The sequence below is a fragment of the Danio aesculapii genome, chromosome 23, assembly GCF_903798145.1.
Source record: "Danio aesculapii chromosome 23, fDanAes4.1, whole genome shotgun sequence".
Classification (NCBI taxonomy): Eukaryota; Metazoa; Chordata; class Actinopteri; order Cypriniformes; family Danionidae; genus Danio; species Danio aesculapii.
In genome coordinates this window covers 15,650,201-15,674,580 of record NC_079457.1, presented here as the reverse complement: position 1 = coordinate 15,674,580, position 24,380 = coordinate 15,650,201, and the positions used below count along the sequence as shown (strand labels likewise).

General features: G+C 37.3%; 1 protein-coding gene across 1 annotated transcript in view; it reads right to left on the bottom strand.

Annotated features, from left to right (window-relative positions):
* Positions 1–393: 393 nt before the first annotated feature.
* plxna2 (plexin A2) overlaps positions 394–24,380 on the bottom strand; it is a 380,453-nt gene continuing 356,466 nt past the window's right edge. The window contains exons 27-32 of the mRNA XM_056448621.1: positions 19,598–19,697; positions 12,775–12,965; positions 11,967–12,136; positions 11,651–11,863; positions 9,882–10,032; positions 394–491 (exon numbers count right to left, since the gene is read on the bottom strand). Coding sequence (XP_056304596.1) covers positions 396–491; positions 9,882–10,032; positions 11,651–11,863; positions 11,967–12,136; positions 12,775–12,965; positions 19,598–19,697 — 921 coding nt within the window. The 3' untranslated portion in view covers positions 394–395. The remainder of the gene's footprint in view (positions 492–9,881; positions 10,033–11,650; positions 11,864–11,966; positions 12,137–12,774; positions 12,966–19,597; positions 19,698–24,380) is intronic.

Below are 24,380 nucleotides of genomic sequence, written 5' to 3'. Positions count from 1 at the left end.
GCAAGCACATTTTTTTATTGAGGAAGTATTGGGGTCTCGTCAGATCCTGAAATCGAGTCTTGCATCCATCACGCTAATCAGATAGATGAACTAAAAACAAAATGCCTCAGGAAGCTGCTCGTCCCGCAATGTTTTATTTATTTTTTTCCCTTAAAAAGAAACAGCTAAAAAACAGAAGTCCATAGTTTCCACTCTTGATCCCATCCTTAAGATGAAAGCCATGTGAAGACTTGCTTTCATCAAATAGTTGGTCTTAAAAGGTGACCTCTTCACAGAATCGTAGAAAAAAGCACAAGCTATTGTTGGTGGGGTGTCTCTAGCAAGTGTTGCTCTCTTCTGGTGTGGAGAGGCTTCGGATGATGGTTGGACTGAGTGAAGCTCTTGTTTTCTTTCTCTCAGCTCTCCAGCGACATGGCGGCAATGAGCTGCTCCACTTTATAGGCCAATCGTTGTTTCTTGGCCGTCTCGTCCTGATCCAGTGCAGCGGTGATCTGGAACAGAAGAAAGTGTTATTGAGGCTAGATCTATGCAGGACAGATTTTCCACAATGCTTAAGTTTCCCCCGCTCCCGTGCATCATTTGCGTTGTATTTGAGTAAATACAAATGTGACCTTGTTGATTGTTACTATGCACCAACATTTCCAGGTTTCTCAGTAGCAGAAGTAGTCATAGTTGGGTAAACTAAGAGCGCAGCGAGTGGGAGAGTACAGCAAATATTTTTAACAATTCCATTTGCTGAAATTATAACAGAAAAACTCCACGATGGTGTTATCAAGACTTTCAGAAAAAGGAAAAATAGTGTAAGGCCGATAATGGCAGCAAGAAGAGAGAACAACATGAAATTTACTCTCCTGCCCCATAGACTGCATTAGAAACATCCATGATAAGTGGTAATTCATTCATTCATTCATTCATTCATTTTCTTTTCCGCTTAGTCCCATTATTAATCAGGGGTCGCCACAGCAGAATGAACCACCAACTTATCCAGCATATGTTTTACGCAGCGGATGCCCTTCCAGTCACAACCCAACACTGGGAAACACCCACATACTCTTACATTCACACACATACACTGAGGTCAATATAGCATATTCAATTCACCTATAGCGCATGTCTTTGGACTTGTGGGGGAAACTGAAGCACCTTGAGGAAACCCACGGGGAGAACATGCAAACTCCACACAGAAATGCCAACTGACCCAGCCGGGGCTCGAACCAGCGACCTTCTTGCTGTGAGGCAATTGTGCTACCCACTGTGCCACCGTGTAGCCAAGCAGGAGTTAAAGGAACTCATGCAGTGATTCCACTACTTCCCATAGGAAAGGACCTTAAAGTGATAGTTCACAAAAAAATGCTAATGTACTCACTGTTTACTCCCTGCAAGTGTTTCCAAACCTGTATTAGTATTTTTCTTCTCATGAACACAAAGAAGATATTTTGTGGAAGGCTGAATACTTGAAACCATTGACTTTCATAGCAGAAAAAAACAGCCTCCCAGCATTGTTCAAAATATCTTCTTTTGCATTTACCGGAAGAAAATAAAAACTAAAAATTAAAGGGTCAGTAAATGAAGACCACATTTTCAGTTTTGGGTGAACTATCCCTTTGATAATGCATTCTTGTTACTTCTGGGAGTTAAATAAATACCAATTTATTAGCCCCTATTTACTTTATGCATATATCCATTTTACTGGAGTCCAGCAGATAATTTTATCTTAACGTCTGCACCAGAATTCATCTATTAAATCTTTTCCCTGGAGTACTTAACCCAGGGATGTGTAGTGAAAAAAAAAAGTGTTGGGGAAAACATATACTGTAGTGAAAACATAGTAACAATTTCTTAGGGCTGGGCGATTTGGCCTAAAATCTAAATCTCGATTAATTCAACATTTTAACTCGATTGCGATTAATGGACGATTATTTTATTCATTTTTATCCTCCTAGTTCACTGACAAGTTTTGAGAAGTAAATATACATATTACTTTAAATACCTTCATATTACAAGTGAAAGATTTCTAAATGAAGGATGCATTATTTGATTTTAAAATAATTGAAGAAAACACACACTATGTTGATACGGTAGCTCAGTGGTTAGTACTGTCACCTCACAGCAAGAAGGTTGCTGGTTTGAGTCCCGACTGGGACAGTTGGCATTTCTGTGTGGAGTTTGTATGTTTTTCCCGTGTTCACGTGGGTTTTCTCCAGGTGCTCTGATTTCCCCCACAGTCCAAAGACATGTGCTGTAGGTGAATTGAATAAACTGTATGGTGTGAATAAAGTGTATGTGTGTGAATGAGTGTGTATGGATGTTTCCCAGTACTGGATTGCGGCTGGGAGGGAGTGCGGCATAAACCATATGCTGGATAAGTAGGTGGTTCATTCCACTGTGGCGACCCCTGATGAATAAAGGGACTAAGCCGGAAAAAATAAATGAATGAATGACACACTATCTACTATCTATGATTATTTATTGAACATCAACACTGAACAACTGAAATTAAAGCACATATTGCCTAAAACGAACAGTCACGTGACTCCATACACAGTAGAGGAAGTAATCGAAATAAACGATCTGGAAAAATTAAATCGAGTATAGGTTCTGAATGTCGATTTCGATGACTTTTTGATAAAACGCAAAGCGCTACAATTTATTATGAATTGTTGGTTATTTAATCAAACAAATTATTTATGCATCATTTTTTTTCTATTAATAACAGCTCCCCAGCAAAACCTTTACAACCAACAGGTTAAAAACCACTGCTCTATGCCATTATGTCAGATTTTATGTGCACTAAAGAAAGTATTATGGTAAAGTTTCTAAAGCTTTTAATGTGTTGCCAGAAAAGGCTGAAATGGACCATTCAGATGAATTAATCCATTCATTCAATTTCCTTCAGCTTAGTCCCTTATTTATCAGAAGTCACCACAGCGGAATGAACTGCCATCTATTCCAGCATATGTTTTACACAGCGGATGCCCTTCCAGCTGCAACCCAGCACTGGGAAACACCCATATAATCTCATTCACACACACTATGGCCAATTTAGTGCATCCAACTCACCTATAGTGCATGTTTTTAAACTGTGGAGGAAACTAAAGCACCCGGAGGAAATCCACGTGAGAATATGCAAACTCCACACAGAAATGCCAACCGGCCCAGCTGGGACTGAAACCAGAGACCTTTTTGCTGGTGACAGTGCTAACCACTGAGCCACCGTCCTGCCTATTATTCCATTCAATAGCATTAAAATGAATGCATAAAAATACAAATACATATTAAAAAAGACATGTTTAAAAGAAATCTTACCAATTGATATATGAAGTTGTGCATAAAGGATGTTTTAAAACTGATTTAAAAAGCAAATAAAAATGTTGGAAATACTTTATGGCATCCCTTGACAGAAGAAGAGCGTGGCCAGAAAATATAAAGCATTTATTGAAATGCATGACATGAAACCAAATGAGAATTGGGTTCAATGAGCAAAACTGAGTTCATTTAAAAGAATAAAACTGATGGAGGCAGGCTTTAAAGAGCAGACTCGTTCTTCAGACGGCATACTCTATATCTAATTATCACAGAGCAGTTACTGCTCACTGTGATATGAGACTTGGACTAATTTTCAGCCTCTGAGAGAAAAATTGCCAGAGACTTCATTCCATGAATATTTCATTGAAAAGGAAAGTATAACTTGACTCTGACCCAAACTGCAGAGTGTCATCTCTCATTTCCTTCTGCATGTTTTTTTTTTGAAGTGTCGAGTCATGTTGAGTGTGGGAAGGCAGACGGACAGGACAGACGGGACAGACCCCCCTCTCTGTGCTCATGTCATAATCTCAGACTGCCGTGTCAGAGAAACACTGCAGGACGTGGCATCATGGCTGCTGTCTGCCACTCATTTACACATCAAACAGCAGAAATAATGGCAAACTAGATCGATATGGGCACTTCCAGCTAGCCAAGAAGAGGCTTCATTAATGTTCTCTTTCAGATGCCTAAAACGGTGGACGTGCGAGTTCTGTTGAATGAGGGAATCTCTTTCTCCTATAACTGCAGAAGATTGACTGATTGATTGTAAACAAAAACTCTTTTGACTGCTGTTCTGAAACTTGCATTGATCGGCTACTCACAACTTTATGTATACTGTTTCTTTTGAATGGCATGCTGATCCAAACTGTACAGAAACAGCAATAGAGTAGCTAAAGGTTGAAGGTAAACACAAGGGATATTTGGTAGAATGTTCACTTTGCACCCCCTCTGCTAAAAAACTAGCATATGGTGGTAAGATATGTTTTGATGCTGGTCTCAATGCTGGTCTTAATGATGGCCAGGACCAGCACTGAGACCAGCTAAACCAGCAGTGAAACCAGCAAGACCAACTTTGAAACCAGTAAACCAGCATCAACACATACCTTACCATCATATGCTGACTAAGGGTTTGTGATATTTACCAATTTATTTATCAATAATATTGTGAGCGTTATTCTAAAAAATGTGCGAGCTGTCATTGAGTATTTTACAAACAAAACTGCATCAGACTCTAGTATGTGGTTATCATTTTTTTAATTTGTTTTTTTATTGCACAGCTCTCTGAAATACTCAATTCTATATGGTCGATTGTGACATTTCAAGGTATGTTATTCTGAGATAACAACTGAAATACACAAACTCTTGTCGAACTCCCGTCTTCTGAATGAATACATAGGCAAGTATGCTTTATTCAGCCGGTTTCGTTTCTGTCAGCTTTGCGTTTTTGACTGTTTGGCGCCATCTTGTGACTGAATAATGCACAAGTATGTATACTCTGTCCGCTGTTTACGTTTCTGTCAGCTTTGCGTTCAATTAAAGAATTAATATACCATTACAGCTCAAAATAAAGTTTTGCGTCGCAATCTCACAGCAACTGAAACTTTTTGATTTACTGGCTATTTTGTATGAATCCCATTCATATATTTTAGTTTTGCTTTGTAGTTGGGGTTTTGTCCACACCTCATTTTAATAATGTAAATCTTTGTACAAATGAAATTGTATGAATTCATACGAGTTTGTGACACTTTTCTGACAATATGTAAAATAGTTACGTTTCCCAGCTGGTATAACAATTGCTATGTAACTATAACCTTAACATACAAGTATTTTAAGCTATTTGATAATTAGCATGTAGCTATTTATATGTTTTAGTACAACCTTCTCAAGCCCCAGTATAGTTTAAGGGTCTAACCATTCATTTTCTTACAAACAAAATCATAATAGTTAGCTACTAGTTTGCTAAATATGATTCCACGTGGGAATAAGCTGAAATAAATAAACTTTTTTTTCCCTTGAACTATTTAAATGCCTTGCTTAAAGACACAGTGTTTTCAATCTCAAACCTGCAATCTTTTAGTTAAGTTTTCACATTTAATAAATACTCTGCCAGCATAATTCTTCCCAAAGATTCATCCCAACGACAACAAGGAATTATTTTAGCCTCACTACAAACTCAAAAGCATGCATGCTCAAAAAGTCAATTCTGAAAGCCATCAACTGTATGATGAGGCAATAGATGTGTGTATGATCCTCCATCAGCATCTGAGTTTTGTGGTCACATGTGTCTCAGCAGGTCAACACTTCTACAACCGCTGGAACTCAACAGCGTGAGCCTGTGTTGAACGAGCAGCTCATGCACTGAATATTTCATGTGTTTCAGCAGAGCTGCAGGAGCACATCTCCACATCTCCACATCATTGTGTCTCATTCAGTCGCCTTCATTTTACAGAGAGCGAGTGTTCTCTCTCTCATCAGGTTAAGTGCTCCAGAGCACTGACAGAGGTAATTATTTTCAGTCGTCCTATTCGCATTGTATAATGAATCTGAATGACTGTGTGCGGGTATGAATTGTCTTGCCACACACATTTGGGTGGATGAACCAAACCACCCTTTTAGCTTCAGCTCTGCTTCATTGTTTTTTGGGACAAGATAAACATGGATTGATGGCTTTTTCAGCATTTCGAAACATTGACTACGTTAACATGGACATCAGTAATCGAATTATTTGCCTTAATCTGAATAAGACAATAATATGATTAAGGTTTTTACATCAGTTGCTTTTTGAATGTTTCTTTCAGGATCCCGTTTAACATGTTATAGCTCATAATTCGATTAATGTCACAGCGTCAACACACTATCCACATTTCCTCTGGAGTTTTGTGTAATTTCAGGTGTTTCATTCTTAATTTGTCGACTTTAACTGCAGTTTGACACTTTCACTTTCATTCAGGAACACTTCATGCATGCCCCCTGTGACAAACCAGATATTGGATGCGAATATGAACTGCTGGAACAGAGTTGTTTTAATGGAATTAAATACCGCACGTCGTATGAGGAAAAAACTCTACATTTCGGAATGCAGGTGTCTGTGGTCTTCGGTAGGTGCAAAGTATGTTTGTGTCAAACAGGGGTGTGTGTATGGAATATCCTGTGGCAAAATCCTACGCAATGGTAATAGTTTGATGAAGGTGTTTACTTGTCTGTGCTGCGCTTCAATAATGCAACTAAAATAGGAATACTCCATGACTTAATTTGATTTCTGTTTCGTACCGTTATGACCTTAATCGGATTAAATGAATCAAAAATTGCTGTTTACATGGTCGACTCTTAATCAGAGTGTTGTCTCGAGCATATTAAAATCGAATTATTGGAGTTCATGTAAACGTACTCAATGTTAATTTTCAATGTTTTTAAAAAACTTTTATTAAGTGCAAATGAAAAATATAATTAACTTGAAATGCAGATTTATATTTACATATACATTATTATCTACAATAATAACAATATTTTACAATAATAGTAATCAATGATAATACATATCTAAAATAAAATAATTATATTTTAATCGTAAATAATCATTAATAATCATATCTAATTTTTAACAATCATATTATAACTCAGATTACCATTTTGTGTGAATGAATTAAATGCAGATTTATATTTACATATACGTTATTATCTGCAATAATAATCAATTTTTACAATAATAATCTACAATAATACATATCTATAATAATAATATTTTAATTGGAAATAATCATATTTTAATATTTAATTTTAAACAATCATATTTTACTCAGATTATCATTTTGTGTAAGTGAATAAAATGCAGATTTATATTTACAAATACATTATTATCTACAATAATACATATCTATAATAATAATAATAATCATCATATTTTACAATAATAATCTTCAATAATACATATCTATAATAATAATCATCATATTTTAATCGTAAATAATCATAAATAATCATATTTTATTATTTAACTTTAAACGATCATATTTTAACTCAGATTATCATTTTGTCTGAATGAATTTACTTGTATTAATAGTATGATTTTATAATTTATATAAAAATAATTCAAAAACAAAATTTATTTCTATATTAAAATTTAAATTATGCATATTTAACATATTATTGTTTAACACATTAATAATTTATTTTATTACATAATGTAAAAATATATCAACTTTAAATATATATTTAACATTCCTTAACTTGGATTGTAGATTAATAAAATATATTAATGATAAATTATGATAAAATAATGTTGAAAAAACAATTAGATGCCTATTTTATTAAATTAAATTTTAAAATTAAACATACTGAATGCATATTATTTACAATTATTAATATATTATGTTTTCTGTCCTGAAAAATAATCAAACAACGTCTTTAAAGTTGTTACATTTGTTAAAATCATTTACATAAACGCACTTGTTTAATGTAAAAAATGTTTCCCAGTGCCCCCAGGAATGTGCTTAAGTATTCTTGCTACACACTCAGGTAGGAAACCACTATACTCTATTTGCAAATACACAGTCCTAGTATATAAAAGAATGAAAAGGACACAAAAACAAGTGATTGAGAGTTTGGGGGGATGTGAGGACAAGAGAAAACAGACCAGCAAGCAGAGACGGATATTTAGATGAGAGCGAGAGGAGAGGCTGCCGTCCTAAATGCTGTGTAAAGTAAAGGTCAGACTAATGGGTCCCCTGAGTGGAGCTGCCATTACAGCTGGAACATCTCCATCGTGGCCCTTCTGGAGCGCTCTTTGTGTCGGAGTGGCTGTCAGTGATCTAGCTGTGTGTAATCTTCCTCATCAGAAGCCTATTCATTCTGGCTCGCTGTCTGTCTGTCTCTGCACTGCAGAAGTGTGTGTGTGTGTGTGAGACTCTAGCTGCTGCTGGCTTTCCAGACTGGTTAAAGATGACATCATTCTGTAAAACTCTTATTTTAAGAGAGCCTTGTTTCGCAGTGCATGTTATTCTACATATACTGTACTGATCAAGATGATGAATGACTCTATGACCGAGTAACTGCACTACCAAACAATACAGCTAAATGCAAACATCACTAGAAAATTCTCATTTATTCTGGATAAGCTGGATTTACTAGCCACATTTTTGAGAAAATAATTAATATTTGTCTTATTTTATAAAGGTCTGATATTTTTTTCATATTTCAAACAGTTTTTTTTCATTAAATCAAAATGTTAATTTTTTTGTGTGACTGAAAATCAGGGTTGTTCCCCAGGGTATAGTTTTCTTAAAAGAACATTGCTTTTTGGAAACAGGCTCAATTTAAACGTCACCTAGATTTAAACAGTTGAGTTAGTTAATTTTTTACGCTATGCAGCTGATCTCTGGTCTGGTGTGAGAGCTTTTAGCTTAGCTTAGCATAGATCATTAAATTGGATTAGACCATTAGCATCTATCTCATTTAAAAAAAGTTAACTTTCTCTTTAAAACTTGACTCTTCTGTAGTTAATAGTTCCCGGATAGGTAAATAGGTAACAGCGTTGAGTAATATCATTGTGCCAGTTGCAGTCATGCTACAGCAGTGAACTCCCTTGATTATTACGCTGAAATGACAGTATACTGTAGTTCATAGTTATATCGACCTAGAAAATAGCAACTTTTAAAAATTTTTGTCGTTCTTAGTAGAGGATGACTACAGAAGAGTTAAGCTTTAAATAGGTAAATTATAAAAACAACATTTTTTGAACAAGATGCTAATGGTCTAATCCGATTCAATGATCTATGCTAAGCTAAGCTAACAGTGCTTCCACCCAACTTAGAGATTGACTGAATGGATTAAAAAAATGATAAAACTGAACTGTTTACCTCTAGGAGAGTTGTACAATATTCACATTTCCAAAAGAATGTGTTCCTTTAACTCTTTTGATTAATTTTGTGTTGTCAAATAATCATGTAATATTATCATATAATAATGTCAATTTATGCTTTAAATGACAGCATTTTTATTTTAAATCAGAAGAAATGGCATTAGTAGCTACTTTACAGAACAAGTAAGAGATACACTTTAATCAAACAAAGATATATAATTTGAAAATCCATAGAAAAAGAAAACTTCCAAGTGGTCTCATTTTTTTTCCATAGCTGTGTACATATATATTATGATAGCCAACGAACAAGCCTCTCTAATAGGTAAACCATAAAACCAAATGTGTGCTCGTTTTACTTCCTTGACATTAACTGCATTATTTAGATTGCTTAAATTCCACAAAATATTCTATATAACAAACATAAATGTATATTCCAGGAAAAAACCTAAACATTATTGAGCTTTTGACAACATCTTGAAATTCCAGCAGTGTTTTTATGCAGTGTAGACTTGAATCTCCATACTTTGCCTGGAACCGTCAATCCATAAAATAAACATTTTAAATATCATTTTTGTTGGGCATTTTCCAGAGCAGTCGGTTTCAATACAGAGCTGATAAACCGAAGAATAATGTCAGCACCGATATAATGCATGAAATCAACGAGGATGTTAAGAAAATGAAGGTTTGTGGCATGTTTCACATGGCAGTTTCGCCTCACCTCTTCGCTGTACTTGCTAATGTAGGAGTAAATCTCGTTGAGGGCACTGAGCATGTTAAACTCGCTGGAGTGAAGTCTGGCCTGTTCCGCCAAATACGCATTCATGTCTTGATCAGAGATGGCTGGCAGCCTGCTGATGTCAGCGTAGTACCTGTGGAGACCACCAGGGGGATAATCAATGCCAAAAAATCAACTGTGTGTGCAAGTTCGTTGACATGAGGTTGCTTTTGAGTTCAGTCTGAAAATACCATCTGAAAATAATTTCTAAAATAAGCATTTTTATCAAGTTCCTGTGTATAGGTTCAGTAATTTCACTTTTATGGCAAAGAATAGGTTCTTTTCATGATCTTTAAAGTGAAAGAACTGAACATAAACACAGGAGGCTGAGAAAAATGCTAATTTTCGATGGAAATTTCGGAGGGCACTTAGAGGTTTTTGCATCTGAATTCATCAATTTTCACTGTCACACATCACACAAATGAATATATTGAGTATTGACACTATATAAATTGCAGTAAATGCTTAAACGTATTTGTCTTCCATGTTATAACATGTTTTACATTTATGAGCCAAACCTCAAAACTGTCCCATGATGTGACATAGTTCAATAAATTACCTGAGGCCTAATTTTCAACTGAATCTGACTAAAAGCTGATTTATACTACATGCATATGGTCTGATGCAGCCTTCACACATTCTCATAGCCTGGCTGACACTGACGTTGATGCGCACCTCTCAAAAAATGTAACTAAACCTCATAACGACGTGTATCGAAAGCTCTGTGATTGATCAGCTTGGTAACAGTGACGAGTGTAGGCGGTGCTGAGAGCTGCAAGCCTGATGGAGCAAGTGTTTACAAGTGTCAAGTCCCGTGAAGAAGCTCCAGATGCTTTGTCTTTACCTTATGATTAATGTTGTTGCACGTCCGCCAGTTCCTATCTCTGAATGAGCGAATTTTAGCTACTTGTACATTAAAGAGTTGTTGCTAGATCGGATACAGTTGTGGTTGGAAGTTAACCAGAATTATTTATATTATTTATTAAATTTCCCATTAATTGTATTTTATTAACATCTACCCCCAACCCAACCCTAAACCCAACCATCACAGTATTGTAAAAATATTAATTATTGTTATACAGTGTGATAATAAATGCTCTTATATTGATGTGCATATCGAATTTCCGGCCGGCAACGTGTCCGATCTAGACTTTACCACATTAAAGTAGCGTTCAGAAAAAACAAAACACAGAGGAACTTAACATAACCTACTGCATTTCGGAAGTGTTACTGCAGAGCAACACAAAGTATAAATGCATGACTACGCGCAAGACATGCGGCCTGGGGGACGATCGCTCGACACAGAAGTATAAACCAGCCTTAATTTTCACCGATTTATTTCTAATAACATAGGAACTTGATACATTTTGTATTATTATTACCACATATATTATTATTATATTATATTATTATACTAAGAGTTTTTTCAGATTTTCTGCCATGCCACACAATAGGATGTATTTAATATTCAGTTCAGTAAAAAACGTAAAAGAATTGCTAAAGTTAGTGACCTCTTATATTTTCTCAAACTTCAGACTTCAAAGTACATACATATAGCAATTTCTTTCTTCAAAACAATAATGCCTATTTGTCAACAACACTTATTCTTTGCTATTCTATTGAATTATTGACATTGTATGAAGAACATAAGAACTGCGGCTTGTTACAAGAACACATTGAAAAAAAAAAGAATAAAATCTGAATGGTTTTACCTTTCTACCCAGTTCTTGTAGTTGGGGATATCTTTAGCATAAAGCAGCTTATTAGAGGGCGAATCTTTGCCCAGTCTGTGTTCAGATGTGGAGCAGGAGTCCATGAAAGTTTGAGCCACTACAGAAAGACATGCGTCTGTGATGCTGCTCTTATGGATGTCAAAAACAAACTGGGGATTCTTGATCACATTCACCCAGAAGCGCAGAGGAAGGCTGCAGGGTATAAACAGACACATGCAAAACAAGGTCAGACCGCTTTGTGTTATAAAAATGCAATTTCGAGGATAGGTAGATCATTTGAGCGTTTTTTTCTTACCAGTTGCTTTTCCAGGTGTGGCGGACGTCAGTGTCATGGATGCCATGCTTGTCCGCTTGCTCGTCCAGGAAGTCAAACATATATTTAATAGCTAAAGGAAGCGCACTGCCTCTGTGCACTGTACTGAAAAGAGTCTCAAACAAGTCATCCACGAATTTCTGTAGCGTACCCTAAATGGGAAAAGAAAGCCATCATTAAAGAGAAAATCATTCGTGAAGGAATAATATTGCACATTTTTCATTGTAGCATTTCTTATTTTACACACCAAAGTGTCTGCAAAAACGGCTGTTTTACTTAGATTTTTTTTGTCTTTTTTTTGTCTAAATATCTACACATTTTAAAATCAAGAAGCGTGTTCTAGGCAAGCAAAGAATAATGTGTTTTTAAGAAATAATATGCCAGAATTAAGTGAGATTTTCCTTAAAACAAGCAAAATAATCTGCCAATGGGTAAAGGAAAATGATCTTGTTTTTTCTTTTGAGATAATATTACTTTGTTTATCACACTGGCAGACTTTGACATATTATTCAGTCCCTTCAGGATTTAGCAATTTTGCGATTGCTGAATTTATCGCGAAATCGAGTAAACTCCACGAAATTTTGCAGATTTTGCATTTTTTTCTGAAATGCTGCACATTTCCGGCAAATTCAGTGTGTAGGAGCTTTCTATGATATCATCACGACACTGATTCACCCAAAACAAAGGCCATTTGGATGAAAACAACCCTGGCTAAGCCATGATTTTACACACATCAATATCGTAGGTGGCAGTATGTACCGTTACACTGATGTGTAATCTGAGGCATTACCTTAGTAGCTAGCAGGCGGGTGAGGTAGATCTCAGATACCATCTTGCTGCCGCGGTCGCCTTCCTTTTGGTCTCCATGCTCATGGTTCTTCACCAGATGCCAGACTTTGACTCCGCTCTCCAGATCTGGAGTAATCATAGGAGCTCGAGAGCGCAGGCTGTCCGGACTGCCCGTGTACCGGAATGTTGAATCTGTGGGAATAGCGAAAGAGAAGGAGATAAAGAAAGAGGATTATGATCTTACATCGCCATTCTTCCACGTTGTCATTCTTTTGGGATGAATAAAAAAAGAGCAAGACTCTCTCACGTTTCATTTGCTCTGTCTAACCCTCTGTATCTCTCTCTCTCTCTGCAGAGGAATCATCTCTGTATTAGTTTGAGACTGAGCAAGATGAGTTGACGCTCTCTGGCCTCCTTTTCAAAGGCTTCATAATTGGCTCGTCCTGATTCATTGTGCGGCAGACATGCTTTAAACGTTTGCATCGCAGGACCTAATCAATGCATCTAAAGATTTCTAATGAGTTAAGCTCCCCACTCATCCATCTCATCTCCTTTTCTCTTCCATCCTCGCATGTTAAGTAATCAGTCTCCTGCTCACTTCTCCAATTAGATGTGTGGCTTTTTTTTCTCCCCACAGCGGTTGAGTGCTCTCTTGGGAGGAGGTTGGATCGGCTTTGCACAATGGTGGAATATTCTTCTGTGTCTTTTCAAAGCGCCTGTCTCTTTCTTGGTCACCTGGCTTCAAAGGGCATGTGAAACAGCAAAGGAAGGCAAATAGCCTTGGCTATTTAGAGACAGAAGTGGAATTTTGAGTAGGCCGGAGTCAGAGGGAGAACCCCAGGAGGAATGGTGGTGTTAGCAGCAGGGGGTACAGGAAGGAATGGATCGGGGTTTCAATCCACCTTAAGCTACTGCAAACTTACAGCCCTTTTGGCTTTTGCCACAGTATTGGCATTGAGGGATTACTACTGAAGTGTGTATGTAATAATGTTTTTTGTACTAATTTCCCTTTAAATCCACTTTGGTTGTGTGTTTCTGCACTGTTGAATATACAAGGTCTAAAACAATTATTTATATTTAACCCTTTAACTGCCCCACCAAGAAATGTTGGATTGCATTTCTTAACTCATAATGTCACTAGTTAACACACTCAATGCATTATTTCTCAACACATCCCAATTTCTAAATTATCAACCTCTACATAGTAAAACCCAACAGTTACTTTATCAAATGAAATGAGTGTAGTTAACTCAAAGTTAACTGAAAGTTAATTCTACTCATTTGAAAAGAGTTTTGAAGGTAATGAGTTAATTAAATCCCTCATTACTTCAACTTAAATGGAGTAAGTTTACAGTACTCATATAGATTAGTTTAACTCAAATGGTTTGTAGCAATCGGTTTCCTCAAATAGTTTGAGTTGTCTTAACTTATTGGGTTTTACGGTACTCAGATGGTTTCAGTTCTCTTTATTTATTAAGTTCTACTGTGCCTAAATTGCTTCGTTTACTCAAATGGATTAAGTTCACAGTACTCATTAGGATTAATTTTTGAAATTAAATGGCTTGTTGCAATCAGTTTCCTCAAATGATTTGAGTTACCCTAACTTTTTGGGTTTTACAGTGTACCAAATGGTAGATGTGTCAGTTTATGGTAAAAGTACCGGAATTATCAGATATACTATGAAAATCAGAAAACATAACAGAGAACAAGTGTAAGACCAATTTATTTAAAAACATACTCAAAATAAAACATTTTTAATACTAAATCACTATTTTTTTAAACTATGCCATAAAATACTCCTTTAACAGGTTTTCTTTTCTTTTTTTAACAATTAAACCAAAATCAAGTGTAGTAGTGATTATGTTTGTTTAATTTTTTTGTAAACCAACAATGCTGTGTGTGTGTGTAAACCATTATTAAAAACAGTCAAAACATAACTCAACATAAGCAAATGAGGCTGAGGATAATGCTCATCGATAGAAATTTCAGACGACACTTAGAGGCTTTTGCATCTGAACTCTTCAAATATTTTTAATAGTTTTAATATATTATACATAATTAGGATTCATTGAAACAAAAAAGTACAGTACTGTTTATTTACTTATTTTAAGTTATTAGTTACTAATTAATCTGAAAGGTTTGTGAATTAAATTGACTCACTTATGGTCTCAATGCATATGCATTGTTATAATGAAAACATGTCTAATAAAATAAATGTTGTGAGACTGAAATATTATGTTTAGTAAATCATTCAGTGAGTACTAATAGAGTGCAGTATTGTTGGTTTTTATTTTGCACACACATACATGGTGATTTTTAATAAAAATGTATTAAAAATGTATTAAAAATATACAGTTGAAGTCAGAATTATTAGCCCCCTTTGAATTTTTTTCTTTTTTAAATATTTCCCAAATTATGTTTAACAGAGCAAGGAAATTTTCACAGTATATCCAATAATATTTTTTCTTCTGGTGAAAGTCTTATTTGTTTTATTTTGGCTAGCATAAAAGCAGTTTTTATTTATTTTTAAAGCTTTTTTTAAGGTTATTATTAGCCCCTTTAAGCTATATTTTTTTCGATAGTCTGCAGAATAAACCATCGTTATACAATAACTTGCCTAATTACACTAACCTGCTTAGTTATTAACCTAGTCAAGCCTTTAAATGTCACTTTAAGCTGTATAGAAGTGTCTTGAAAAATATCTAGTCAAATATTATTTATTGTCATCATGGCAAAGCTAAAATAAATCAGTTATTAGAAATGAGTTATTAAAACTATTATGTTTAGAAATATGTTGAACAAATCGTCTCTCCATTAAACAGAAATTGGGGGAAAAAATAAACAGGGGGGGTAATAATTCAGGGGGGCTAATAATTCTGACTTCAACTGTACATTTTTATATAGTATAGTATAGTATATAGTAATGTACCATTGGCAACTGACCACACACCAAAATTATTTGGCATGTACGGTTATGTAGTGTGTGTTGCTCTCTTCAGTCAGAGGTGTGTGAGCAGTGTGTTATTTTGGGCCGGGGGTGCTGGCATGCTAAATTGAGCCGAGCTGCTAAGTGTTGAGCATTAAATTGATATGAATCAATCAGCGGGTGCCTGTGCACAGCTGTGCCCGCTGTGCCATGGCGTGATTGATGGGCACCGGGGCTCTGCCAGATGAGATAGCTACTTTTTATGCACCACACACAAGATCAGGTTGTAAAAACAGCCAAAAATCAGTCCTGCGTTGTGCCATCTCATTCCTATTTGACGAGTTTCCTAAAATACACAACAAGCCTTTTGCAATAAAACAGATCAACGTGTCAAACGTAACCCTAAATCTCTTAACTGCCCAATTCAGGGGGAGGATATGAAAACCACTGAGGTTTGTTGGTTAACGGAGAGCATGGCTGAGAAATAAAGATAGCTTTTTAAAATGTTTCTCAGGTTGCCTGTTGCGCCGTTTGAAGTGTTCCCTGAACTTTAAATGTCATTATGTTTACAAACGATAAGAGAAGATAATTGCATTCCTTCATTACACCGCTCGTATGCAAGAAACATCCTCAAGCTTTGATAACCAGAATTGTGAAATACACCGATACGGGCCGTGTTTCATGTGGATGTTAGTGAACTCAAGCCAGGTGAGATGCTCATGTGCATAGTTTGGCAGGGTTGCTAGGTGACAATGCACAAGGGGGTCCATTTCATCACTGTCCCTGGTATTTGGCTGCGTGTCATTGGAGTTTTTTGCCTGTGTGAAGTATCATTGGTGGTGCATAATTAGCAATCAGAGAGTGGCCTGCAGCTCAGTGTGATGGAAAATGAGAACGGGCCAGATGGGGAGCCCTGTGGCACTCCCTCAAAGCAATGCTATGGGGAAAGAGCTAATGTGTCCATTACGGGTGGCATCCAAACTCAGCGGAGAAATCAGCATTACTGAGATTCACGCTAACCGCTAACACCTCTCTCTTCCTCTTACCCTTCCTGACTTGCTCTCTCGCTCTCATTCTCTGGTACCCTGAAGGCTCCCTTGGGCTTCCTGCAGGCTGCAAAATGAAACTGCAGCATGTGGCTCATCAGAAGCGTTATATAAAACCATCTGTACATTTACTTATATATTAAATCTTGAGGGCAGTGCAGTGACGCAGTGCATACCGCTGTCGCCTTACAGCAAAAAGGTCGCTGGTTCGAGCCTTAGCTGAGTCAGTTGACATTTCTATGTGGAGTTTGCATGTTCTCCCCGTGTTGAAATAGGTTTCCTCCGGGTGCTCTGGTTTCCCCCACAGTCTAAAGACATGCGGTATAGGTGAATCAGGTAAGCTAAATTGTCCATAGCGTATGTGTGTGAAAAAGAGTGTGTGAGCATACACACAAAGTGCTTCACAATCAAGATGTGGGGAGGGCATACATGGCAAGATTTGTGGGGGTTTTGCATGGGGAGATGGTGGTGTATGTTTGTCTGAATAACATAGTTGTCCAGACATTTTTTTCTACCCATCAGATTATGCTACCAACACTGTATTTGAATGGTTCTGGGGTTGGGGTTACGGATTAGGTAGGTTAGAGTGATATAACAGTTTCTTATCACACAACTCCACAATAAAATTTACACTGGTAGTAAAATATGATAGGTAGCATATTGGGTCATCAAAATGTGCTACCTAAATTTTGAATAGGAAGTAGGACAATCAGACAAAGTAGGACACATCGACAGAACACTGTGTTAGTAACTGTACCGTGGTGTTAGTACTGTACTAAGAACTGGGTTTTGGGGAGCTGCTGCGATTGGATACTATACCAAAGTTGGCGACCTAGGGGTGTTACAGACTGTACCATAAAGCTGGCGACCAGGGCCGGGGTGATATTGGGGGAAAAATAACTAAAGTTTGCCATGTGAAATAACAAAACGGGAAGGTAGCGGGAGATGAGTCTGAAATACAAGAGACTTCCAGGAAAAAAGGGAGTGTTGGCATGTATGAGGGAGGGGGGTAGGGGATCTCTTCACACCACCACTAGTGTGCAGCATCCACTTGAATGATGCGATGGCAGGCACAGGACAATGGCACAACCAGACACCAGCCATAGTTGGAATAGAGAGACAGTGATAGAGCCAATTCAGTGAATGGGGATGATTGGGAGGCCATGATCGGTAAGGGCAGACAGTGGGCCAAGACAGGGTTGGGTAATTAATTTTTCCCAGGGGCTACATTTGGGCTACATCTGGGGTGGTTTTAGAGGACCAGATCAATACAGTTAATTTGTTTAAAAAAGAACATTAATAATAAATAAATAAATAAAAATCTGTGAAACTATTCAATAAACAATCATAAAAACTCTAAAGTTTTACAAATAAATTTTACACAAAAAGTATTGTAGACCAGCATCACAATATCAACTTCATATAAGTTCCACAGGGTTATTCGTTTGATTGCTTCAGTTTAGATCATTTTAATTAATTAATTAATGTTCAGCGAGAGAATTCTAGCCTGTGTTGGGCTGTGAGGTAATTAGTCTACCTTTATTACAGTGTAATTCCATACAAAGTGTGAAGCTGCCTGATTGGTTCCTGCCACAACGATTTGCTTGCACCATTCTGAAATGTTTTGATATATTTCAACTTGCTGCGCCTGGAAAAAGTGGGCGCATGTGCATCCCTTCCTATTTGCATGTTGAACAGGAGCGTCTCCATTTGAAACAAAGAAACTGAGCACGCAAAATGCAAAGCACGATATATGCGAAAGTCCCCTTTTGTTGACTTGCAATATCAGACCTGCGCATTGCAAGGCCCTGTTTGCGGTTGAATTTAAATTAAATAAATACTTCACGTGGGCCGATCAAAAAAGTTCAGCAGGCCACATGCCCAGGTCTGCTTTACAAAAAAGTCCTATGGGATTTTTAATGACCACAGAGAGTCAGGTCCTCCGTTTAACATATGATCCGAATGACGGCTCTCATATGAAAGTAATGTGTTACGTTACTTTTGAGTTACTTCTTTCTTACCTGGCTGAGGCTTGATCTCTTTCAGAACTCCACAGATATTTGACTGAATAGAATATGTGTATGTTGCGTGCGGCGGAGCAGGCTCTGAGCTCGGAAAGACACCCTAACTCATGTTATTCCACTTATCAGGATAGAGAGAGAGAGAGACAGGGGTCCAAGCACAGTGTCTAGCCCGGCTCCAGAAGGCTCCCCCTCAGATATATGTAGGTATTGTGTTTAATTGTGTGGAGTTAGGGTGGTAGAGTGATACTGAAGTCGAGAGAAAACAGAGATATGACATGTTTGACTATTTATAGGAGTTTGGTTTTAAGCTGATTGGATAATAGAATGATTGTCGATAATGAATTAGCTTTGTCAAAACTGATCATAGTTCACCTGAAATTGTTTTTAAAATATCACAAAGCAATGTGTTTGCTACTTTGATACATTTTGTCTTATTAGTTAAATAAAATAACTGTCCACTGAGACAATCCCCTTTTCTTCCATGTGTTCAAAATAATCAGAATACTTCCATCACAGAATTGTAAGGCTCTGCCATCTTGGTTTCTGTCTGTTCCTGCGGGGAGCTCATTCTCTCATTTTGTTCATTTTAATTCAGCAATTTACTTTTAAAAGCTAAGTCAATTGAAAAAGTAACTCAAATATTATTACTTACGTTTTTAAAGTGATGCGTTACTTTACTCGTCACTTAAAAAAGTAATATTATGTAACTCGCATCACTTGTAATGATTAACCCCAACACTGTAAATCTGTATACCAACTTCAAGTTTCTAATTTACTAAACGCATAATTACAGGCCTGTTCTCAATCACTTTCATCAAACATACTCACCGTATCTACTGATAGATGTCCGGGAGATGCTAGTTGTGGGTGGAATGTTGTAGGAGGACGTCTGCTTGGGCACCAAAGCCACCACACAGCGGTCGGACACCTGTACAAGAAACACAATGCTCAAGTCAAGCCTTTTTCCTTTTCCCAGTAAACCCTATTTCACAGTGTTTGGTTTCATAGCCTCCTAATATCGAGAAATGTTCGAGATAGCGGAGCTCAACTAATGCTGTTTCATTCTTCCTTTGAGGAGTTGTTATTGCTTCAGAATTAAATACATTTTCGCAGAACAGATTCTCAGTACATATCTATTGCTTTTGGAAAATGGTGTGAAATTGTGCGTTTTCTCCCCAGTGCCGAAATAAAGCCACGTTAAAGTGCTTGAAAGAGATCTGTTCTAGTTAGAAATGTATAAGGGGTGTTCACGCTGTGTTCTCAGATCAAATGAGCATTAAAGCCTTTTCTTGGGTAAAAGCAGACTTTCGCCTCTCATGCTTCGCTCAGAAAAAAGGATTGTGATTAGACAAGAAACCCATATTTACATATGACAGTCTCCTTTGCAGAGACGCACATCACTCTACAGCGCTCTAAGACGATGGATGGAGTAAAAGAGAGATAGAAAGGGAGCCTCACTGAAATGTAATGCTGTTGCTTATTGGCTGTTGAGCTGAATTATTACAACATATAGCTGTAAGCTGAAATGTGAGTAATCCCAGCAGCAAGCAGATATCATTATCTCTCTGTAAGCATTACATTTTCATTATGAAAATGGCGATGTCATGTGCATGCATGTATGTATTTGACAAGCAAAATGACAATGGCGTACTACCACAGGGGTTCTCAAACTTTTCAGCCTTCGACCCCTAAAATAACAATGCCAGTGACTCGACACCCCCAAACTCCTCTTAGGTGGTTATAAATACGCAAACGTTGCTCCTACAACAATAGGACAATATAAACAATATAAACAATAGAATAATATAAACATGAGCATATTGACAACAGGAAAAAGTGCAACAGTCTAACAACAATATCATTTTTATAGTTTTATTTATTTATTAATATGTTTATTTTAATATTAACCTCAGCTAAAGGGACAATGTTTTCAGCACAAGTCTATTCTTGGTTTAATTTTGGAGACTGCCAATCGGAGATCATTCTCAATATTCCACTGTGACCTGTATTTATTTTTAATGTATCTGATTGTCATAAAGTCAGAAAGTTTAACCTGGTGCTTTAAAATCAATATGCTGCAGCTGTAATGTGATGTGGATGCTGACAACGTAGGTGAGGATCCAAATGCAGGATTTATTAACAGTATGGTCAGGAAAACAACGGTCAACACAGGGGCAAACAGAAATCCAGAGTCGTAGTCAAATATCAGGCAAGTGGTCAGAAGGCAGGCAGCAGACAGGAATAAAACAAGAAAACAAGGCTAGGGTCTAACACGGCAAGACAAAATAAGCAAAACGCATCATAATGTTGCAATACTGTTTATAAGAATCTGCCATAAAATGTGTGCTTTGTATATATTCCTTGTAATCAGTCCATAATGATCCTCCGGCTGTGAGTGTGTGCAATCAGCAGAATCTGGAACAGGTGCGTGTGAGCGGTGCATGACTGGAAATTGTAGTCCATGTAATGCTGGATTTGCAGTATGTTAGTGATCTGCGTGTTTACCGATGATCTGTCAGGATTAGATCGCTGGTTGATTGTGACAACAGCTGACACTATTGCTGTGTTGCTAATCTAATGTAAAAACACCAATCCTACTAAAAAAATAGTTAAGGGCTGATGGCTTTTCATTTTCATTTTTTCATGTTGTTGTTTTTTTACTATTAAAAACTATGGTTAAAATATAGTACTTCTAATAGTTTAATAACATTTATTTGACTTTTGTAGATCAGGGGGTCCCGACCCCCAATTTGGGAACCACTGTACTACAAGGCGTGTCTGTGTGTCTGTGCAGACACAGTGTGTTTCTTTGAAAAGTGACATGGCCAACTGCTGGTCTAGTATGCATACTTAAGCAAAACCAGATTTCAATCAACCAACCCAAGTTATTGTGAACAAAATTAGCACTTTATTGACCCACATTTAAAAATAACATTATTCAAAACATCTATGCATTATTTTAACTGAGATTTGTTACATTAATTGCAATTGCTACTAATTATACTAATAATAATCTATACAGTAGTGCGGCATGGTGGCTCAAGCAGTTAGCACTGTCACCTTACAGCAAAAAGGTTGCTGGTTGGAGTCCCGACTGGGCCAGTTTGCATGTTCTCCCCGTGTTGGAGTGGGTTTCCTCCCCTACTGTCCAAAGACATGCGCTATAAGTGAATTGGATGAACCAAATTGGCCGTGGAGTATGAGTGTGTGTGTGAATGTGAGAGTGTATAGGTGTTTCCCAATACCGATTTGCAGCTGGAAGGGCATCCACTGTGTAAAACATATGCCAGAATAGTTGGCAGATCACTTCTAATAAGTAAGGGGCTAAGCCGAAGGAAAATTAATGAATAATCTATATAATAAGCTTTTTACAGTATTAACACATAAGAAATATATATATATTTTAATTGTAAAATAAGAATTACAATCCACACACCATAATCAATATGGCTAGCTGGATTCACACATACAGATACAAAGAGAGAGTTACTAGTATTTGAATGAAGAGTAATGAGAAAAACACAAACACAAAAGCAAGTTATCAGGAAGAGTTTGAACAGGACAGGCAAGGGAACGCTGGTAGAGATTGAGGTATTTAAAGATGAGACAGTTGAAAAGTATGAGGAAAAATGAGGTCCAGGACTTTTATACATTGGGGTGAAACTCTCCATTTCTCTCCGTCACCTCACCGAGTGCTTGAGCTTCATCTGATCTTCTGTATTAATCTGAACTGTCAAGAGCTGCAGAGGAAATGAGGTCCACGCTCACAAAGACAACCAACTCAACCTCAATTCAGCACAAGAAAGCAACTTCCTGAAAGCAAGACGACAAAATCCTGACTGATTCTCCTGCTATTTGCTTCTAAAGTTTGATTTAGCATAGAGAATTTGAATAAATGTGACCCTGGACCACAAAACAGTCTAATGTTGCACGAGTATATTTTTGGGAATAGCCAATGTATGTATTGTATAAGTCAAGATTATCCATTAATTTATGGCTAAAACAAGAATATTAAATAAAGATCATGTTCATTTTTTTTGTCAATTTCCTACTGTAAATAAATATCAAAACAATTTTTTTTTGGATTGGTAACATGCATTGTGGCGACACGGTGGCAACAGTGGCTCACTGTTGCCTCACAGCAAGAAGGTCGCTGGTTCGAGTCCCTGCTGGGTCAGACCGTGTAAAACCGATTTTCTCAGTATTGTGATTTTTTTTACTTTCAGATTCCATGGTTTTGGCAATGCAGTGGCACAGTAGGTAGTGCTGTCGCCTCACAGCAAGAAAGTCGCTGGTTCGAGCCTCGGCTGGGTCAGTTGGTGTTTCTGTGTGGAGTTTGCATGTTCTCCCTGTGTTTGCGTGAGTTTCCTCCGGGTGCTCCGGTTTCCCCCACAGTCCAAGACATGCAGTACAGGTTAATTTGGGAAGGCTAAATTGTCCGTAGTGTATAAGTGTGAGTGTGTATGGATGTTTCCCAGAGATGGGTTGCGGTTGAAATGGCATCCGCTGCGTAAAAAAATTGCTGGATAAGTTGGCAGTTCATTCCGCTGTGGCAACCCCGGATTAATAAAGGGACTAAGCCGAAAAGAAAATGAATAAATGAATTCCATGATTTCAAATGGTTGTATCTTAGCCAAATATTGTGCAATCCTAACAAAGTATTTTAAAAAACCTGCCACTTTTTGGGGTGTATGCAGTGAAGAGAACAGTGAAATGAAGGGGAAGGGAAGTAAGAGCTTTAATGCTTTTGTGCCATGCGCTTTAGACTTTGCGCCTAGATCGTTAAAACAGCCCAATGTCTGCTTTTTTTTTTTTCAAAAAAAATTTATGCAGACATCGTCTCATGTTCTGAACATTTTTAATATTTTTGTGGCAGATAGACAAGTCGCTCTCTTTATGTTACCAACCCAAACAATTTGGTGAAAGCAGAACGACTGTAATGTGCGTACATCTTTCCATTTTCGCACCCTGGTTTTAATGGCTGTTACCTAGCAACAGCTGTATACAGCTGCTTGATGGGGACCAGAAGAAAGTGTGGTGTGAACACAAACCAGCTGAGAAGGTGGCAAGAGGAGACAATCAAACTTGGGTTAGGTCCAGGCATTTGAACCAAACGTGAAAGCACCCTGAGAGATCCAATAACTATCACTGTTCATATTGCTCATACACAGTGCTATCACTTCTAGCTAATTGAGATTAACCTGATAAATACTCCTATGTTCCATAATATCACATATTTATTTTAAAGTAAGGAGCAAAGTCATGTTAAAAACAGTTGTGCTGCTTCTATGAGTGCTATTGAAAATGGGTCAGCAACTCCATCTTTAAGCCAAAGGTCTCTCAGACACTAGTGAACTAGGTCAAGTGGCACAGATCTCCAGTCAACATAAAACATCACATTTCGAGTCCATTTCATTTCAGAAAACTTCTCCATCCCTCGTAATGGAGACTATAAGCACCTCCTGAGCCTGTGTGAAGACTGAGGGTGGTTATGAGGCTTCGCTCTCCTGGCTGATGATGGTGTTACTTTAGCCCCTGTACGCCCCCATAAGCTCCTGTCCTATTAGTGCAGGTTTCTCCTCTGCCGACCCTCACTGCAGGGCGACTAATA